Below are 6000 nucleotides of genomic sequence, written 5' to 3'. Positions count from 1 at the left end.
AGTAAATGCTTGACACTTGATAAAGCACAATCTAAAAATCATGCAACCTAATATTAATTCTTCTAGAAAAGGAATAGTTTTGTTTGTTTTTTTTAATCAAATTGGGTTTATCCCAGAGAGACCATTGTCCCTAAGGGTCACAGGATCTGCTTTCTAAAGTTAATGAGTCTTTTTGCTTTTCAAACATGTTGGAGGGCTAGTCAGAGAGCTGGTGAAAACCTCCGTGGGTCAATGACAATCTATTTAAATCAGGCAATGAACTCCTTCCCAAAGGGTCCAAATTTGGAGACCAACCTAAAGGTGTAGGTGTTTCTGGCTCAAACCTAGCAGGGAGGTGGGAAAAGGATGGTGGGAAATGCCCTGGGACTCAGATGCTATGATTCCAGCCCTAACTCTGCCATATGCTCATCCTTGAACTTCAGTTCTTACAAAATGGGCTGCTTGCACCCACCTCAAGGAGGTTTATGAAAACCGAGGAAGTATCCACATTGATAGAATGCTCTAGCAAGGCTGGCGCTCAGGAAAGGATAGCAAGTAGATCCGCCTGGAGATGAAGAAGTCAGCAGTGCCTTCCCGGCCAAGTCACCGCGAGGGAGAGCAGATGCCAGCTGGCCTCAGGGATTCCCGACTGCCCCAACAGGCCTCTGTGGGCACTGTTGTGGGCGGGTGGACGTGCTTGCAGACCACGGGCCAGCTGTTCCTCGCAGCTGTGGCTGCCCAAACCCCCAGCTATAATCACGGCTGCACTAGCCAGCAAAGCGCAGCCAAAGCCTCCAGAAAGTCTGCTTTCTCGTCACCTTACTCTATTGTCCGAGTTCACGAAACAACAATGCAGAGCTGTGTGCTCTGCTTTCTATTCTGAGGCTGATAGTTTGCTTATGGAACCCCAAGCACCCTTGACTATGGCCCTTTCCATCACACAACGCATGGCTGGTCTGTGGGAAAAGGCTAAAGAGAAACAATGAATTAACCTTTTCTCGTGATGAGCAGAGACACTGGGTTTCTAGCTTAACCACATGTCTACACAATCTCCGTGGAAAACCAGGTAATTTCCCCAGTATGATTTGGGGGTTCCCTTTGGACGGCCATCACCCACCCTCTCCCCTTCCAGGTCTCCTGGGGCCTTAGTCTCTGAGGCACACGCTTACCCACAATGCTTTGCTACTCCTCCATCTCCCTTGTCTGCAAAGCACTTGGCCTTGCATCTGCCCTGTGCTTGCCAGCGCCCTGCACGTGCTCCCAGTAACATCGTGCAAGGGAAACAGAATTTTCTCACTAGTCTCATCTCCTGTCTCTACAAACCACCCTCCATTAACCTACCTAAAGTGCAGCTTCACTTCCAAAGTCCACTACCAATGACCATCCGTGGCGCCCCGTGGCTCATGAGGTGACTGTGTGGCCCGCACCCTCCCTGCTCGGTCACTTACCTCTTCTCTGCACACCAGTCCCAACGGGACTTAGTCATTCCCTGTTGAACCTGCTGCCATCTCTGTGCCTTATTCATGTGACTCCCTGGCCTGGAGTTGTCTCCCTCCTTCGCCACCATCCACACACTCAAATCAGGTCCATCTAACAGGAAGCATCTCAAGTGACACCTCTTCCGGAAAGACCTCGCCAGGCCTTCCAACCAGCGATAAAGCCACGGGGGTTCTAAATCTCATGACACTGTAATTTCACTTTCCTCAGTCTCTTGCTCCCCTCTGTCTTGTAGTGTCAGCTCCAAAATATCTCTGGGGATTTCTGAGCCCAGCCTGGTTGGAAGGGAACCTCAAAGCTGCATAGGCACAAGCACCATGTTTCACCAGAATTATAGTGGGGGGAGAAGGAGGGAATAATGAATCATAATGAAACTGGAGCTGCTAGGACACCCACATCCACCCGAGACACAGAGGCTGCCTTGCTTTGCTTTCTTCCACTGGACAGCAAGCATCTTGGGGGACAGACTGTGCTCCTCAAGTGCAAAGCCTGTGGCTGCATCCAGTGCGACATCAGCCAACAGTAACTGCTTGACAGGACATGTGTGGGGTTGATGAGAGCAGACAACACCTCTGGGAGGTGCCCCACCTGCACTTCATCTTCTGGTCAATGCAAAGCAATCAGTCCCCAGCACCCATTCCCCTCTGCGTCCAGCAAAGCCCAGGAGGCACAGGCAGCCCCTGCCTCCTGGCTAGCAGGACTCCTTCCCTCTTCTCCTGTAAGTGATCCTTTTCTTTGGAGTCAGTTTACCCAGACAGATGTAATGGGGTGGCACTCAATCCCAAGGGGCAGCCCCCATCAGGTGCCAGCCCTGGGTGAAGGGGCCAATTTATTTCATGGTGTGGTCATCTAAGAGCAATCCTCGATCAGTTTCCCTGGAACCCCACTCTGTGCCGAGCCTCTCCCCTGCAGGCGCCAGCTCTCTTTCAAAACTGACAGCCACAGCACAACATGGCTCTGCCCAGAGGCACCTGTGGCCACCCAAGCGCCCCTCCTTGCACTGCTGGGCCCCATGAAGACCCCCAACATTGCACCTTTCTTGTCACACGAAAGCTCTTAGTGGACGGGTCAACTAAGGTTTCCTCTAGGGACCTGGACGGTTGCTCGTGGGCTCTCATCCTTCCGCATGAGAGAAGAGGGGCTGTGGAGAGCGGGAAACCCCAACTCTGCTGCTGTTTTTCTGCACAAATGTGAAGTCAGAACTTAACCTCTTCCTTGGCAACTCCGCACTGGACAGGAGAGAAGCGAATGCAGAGACCCGTCTCCTGCTGTGTGACTTGCACACCCTGTTTCTTAACAGCTGCCTTTTTTTTTTTAAACTCGTGAACCCAGGTTAGCCTATTTCCTGTTCATATTTTTTTAGGAATTCAGGCCCTTTGCAGTAAAGAAAGACAAGCATTCCCCGGAGCTTTCTATCAGGAATGTTTCTAGATGGTTGGCGAAAGCATGTACATTTGTTAATTTGCACCTTAAATGCACCCCACAGCCTCATTTACTCCGTGCTCACATGTGCTGCGGAAGACCGAGCATGCGTCCAGCTTAATCCAATACTTAATGAGCAGCATTAATTCTCATTGTCTTCTCCATGGGAGCCTTCCTCATCAAGGTAAATAGCTGCTGGCCGCCTCCACAGCCTGTGGCTCGGCTAAGAATTGTCTGGCCTCATCTAAACAGTGGACTGTTTATCCCCCAAGATGGGAAAACCCTGCTGGGTACTTTCCAAAGGCTTCATTTTAAAATGAGATGTTTCCACTTATAGATCTTTTGAAAATGCCAAGTAATTTGGAAGCTCAGTAAGAAATCTGTTATCTGGGTGATAGCCGTCCAGAGAATTCTTGTAGCCGGGCTGTTACTGTATAAAGAGCTGGAGCTGGGATTGTGACCCCAGGAGGTGCTGGTTCCTGCCCTCAAGGCACTTCATCTGCTGGGAGAAGCCCACCCTTAGGTCTCCCCAAGGAATGCATGATTACAAAGTGAGATCACTGTCAGGAAGGAGGCGCTCCGGGTGGTGGGAGAGCTCGTCCCTAAGGAGCGCCACTGTTCATAGCTGAGCTATGAAAGGGACAGGAAGGAAATCTGTCACTCCCTGAATATTAGGGCTGCCACTCACACACTCCCCAGCACGCAGGGCAGCTTCTCTCTGTAGATGCAGAAACTGAAGCCCAGAAGAGCTCAATGTCTTGCTCAAGGTCAGAGCTAATTACAGAAACGAGCAATCCCAATACCTAATTCCTTCCTGCTCGATCACATGGATTTTATTTATATCCCAGCTATAGATTATCTCAGTACACTTGGCCAAGAAAACTCAGAATATTGAGTTAAAACCACATCCCTCAAGACCACAAGCCTAAATAACCATCGTGTTTTAGCGTGGAGGATACCTTTGCATTTTGCAAATCCAAAGAGTTCCCATGTCCAAATCCAAGGCAGTTTGTTTCCTCTGAGAACGAGGAAGTCACAACCCTGGCTTTTAAAAAAGCACCGGCAAATCCCTCGAACCGTACAAGGCTAATTTGGGTGTGAGCTGTGTGTTCGAGCTGACTGCACCCCCTCTCGCATCCCCGGCCCCCCACACACACACTCACAGCTGGGGTTTAGATGTGCACCCAGCGGTTGGTGACTCTGCTGTTTCACCGCGAGGGTCTTTCCCTGGACTTGGGAGCCGCAGGGGGTTTGCAGCTGCCCAAGCGGCTGAGCTCTTGCCGGTGCGCGCAGGAACTGCAGCGCCAAACATTCTTTTGCAGAGCCGGGGAGAAAGCGCTTGCATCCTGGGCGCGCTCATGCAAAAGCGCAGAGCAAGGACCGGCGCAAATCTCTGCAGAGAACACGCAGATCCCCGCGGAGAGCAGGGGGCTGCGATGGGGGGTGGGGGGTGGGGTACGGTCCGGTCTCCCTTTTAGTCCGAATGTGCCTGAGTTACACAAAATCGAACTTGAGAATGCATCTGTGTATTACGCCTTTAATACAAACAATTTTTTTTTAAGATTTCTCTATTTATACAAGAACCGGGTACAGGCCAGAGGTGCTGGGGGGTGAAAGGATTCACCAGAGACAGAGTGGGGAGCAGAACAGGCAGCTGGACTGAAGGCCCTGCTGAGGGGAGCAGCGGGCGAGACAGGAGAGGTCTGCCGCGCCATGTGGGTATCTCCCCAGCCGGCGGCCGGGATTGAACCCGCGCTGCAGAGGCTGCGGGCACCTTCACAGTGCGGCGCTCAACCGCCTGCGCCACCAGGGAGGCCCTGAAGAAGCTTCTTAAATTTAAAAAAAAAAAAAAAAAAAAGCATCTCCGTAGAACAAAGGTGCGTCCCCCAGACCGCAATGGCTCGTCCCCGGAGGTCACGCTTTACTCCAGAAACCTCCAAACTTCCCCTCGACCACGGCGGAAGCGAGGTGGCACCCCAGCCGGAGATTAAGAAAGTTGGAGGCGCCTCGGGGGTCGCTGCACGTGCACCTCGCCCTCTCCTGCAGCCGCGCGCGACACCAGGTCTCGACTTCCCCGGGCGCGCACCCCGCAATCGCGGCAGGGGCTGATGCGGGAGGGTGTGACCGCGACGGGGCGGGGCGGGGCGGGGCGGGGCCACCCCAGCCCGCAGCACCACCCCCTCCCCCGGCCCCCCCAGTGCGCCCCGCCCGTGCTCGCCCCCCCCCCCCCCGCCCCCGCCCGCGCCCGGGGCGCCGGGCCCGCCCCCTCCCCTCCGCGCGCAAACGAGCCTCGCGACGCCGCGCGCGCCCCGGCGGGCGGGGGCCAGGCGAGGCGGGGGCTGGCGGCGCCGCTCCACTCCGCAGTTGCCTCCCGAGCGCGGGCTGCGCCGCCCGAGCCTCTGGGCTAGGCAAGCACCGGCCGTTCGCTCCGGGGCCCGCTCCTCCGGGCGCTCGCGGGCATGCAGCCCGGGAGCTGGCGGCGCGCCCCGGGCCGCTGCTGAGCCGGCCTGGGCAGCCCGGACCCGCGCCCGCCGAGCCCCGCCACCTCGTCCCGCGACTCAAGAGCGGCGCCCGGCACCCCCACTTCGCCGCAGCCCCACCAGCGCCATCCCCCGCGGGCCGCAGGGGCTCATGCAGCCGCCAAGGTAAGCGCGGGCCGGCGGGGGCCATCCCCGAGGCGCCCCGATCCTTGCCCGGACGCGGCGCTGCTCGGGGGCGCCCCAGACCCGCGTCTCCTCCGGCTCTCGCGTTGCCCAGATGGGCAGCTTTGCTCCCTCGATCGCTCGCGCGCTTGGCAGCTGTAAAGTTTTTGTGGTTTGATATTTGCTCCTTTTTCCTAAAATGCTCTCCCCCGGCGGCCGGCGGCGCGCGTGGCTGGCCCGACCCTGCGGGCGCCCCTTGCACGGTGGCGAGCCGGGCGCGCCCGTCCTGCGCGCGGCCACCTCGTCCCCGGGCTGCTGAGCCTGGGACGGAGTCGGCCCCCGGGCGGTCCCGCGCCAGCACCCCCTGGCCCGCCGCGCCCAGGCCCCCTCCTGCCCCGCGCCCCGCCGCGCGAGGCGGCCACCCCGGGGCACGTCGGCGCTGCGCACCGTGTGGGCTCGG

General features: G+C 56.8%; 1 protein-coding gene across 1 annotated transcript in view; it reads left to right on the top strand.

The window, feature by feature from the left end:
• Positions 1 to 5266: 5266 nt before the first annotated feature.
• Positions 5267 to 6000, top strand: part of RGMA (repulsive guidance molecule BMP co-receptor a) — a 37184-nt gene continuing 36450 nt past the window's right edge. Inside the window, exon 1 of the mRNA XM_037510039.2 lies at positions 5267 to 5543. Coding sequence (XP_037365936.1) covers positions 5530 to 5543 — 14 coding nt within the window. The 5' untranslated portion in view covers positions 5267 to 5529. The remainder of the gene's footprint in view (positions 5544 to 6000) is intronic.

This window comes from Talpa occidentalis, unplaced genomic scaffold, assembly GCF_014898055.3.
Source record: "Talpa occidentalis isolate TD23 unplaced genomic scaffold, MPIMG_talOcc4v2.1 talOcc4.14, whole genome shotgun sequence".
NCBI lineage: Eukaryota > Metazoa > Chordata > Mammalia > Eulipotyphla > Talpidae > Talpa > Talpa occidentalis.
This window is presented reverse-complemented; position numbering and strand designations above follow the sequence as displayed.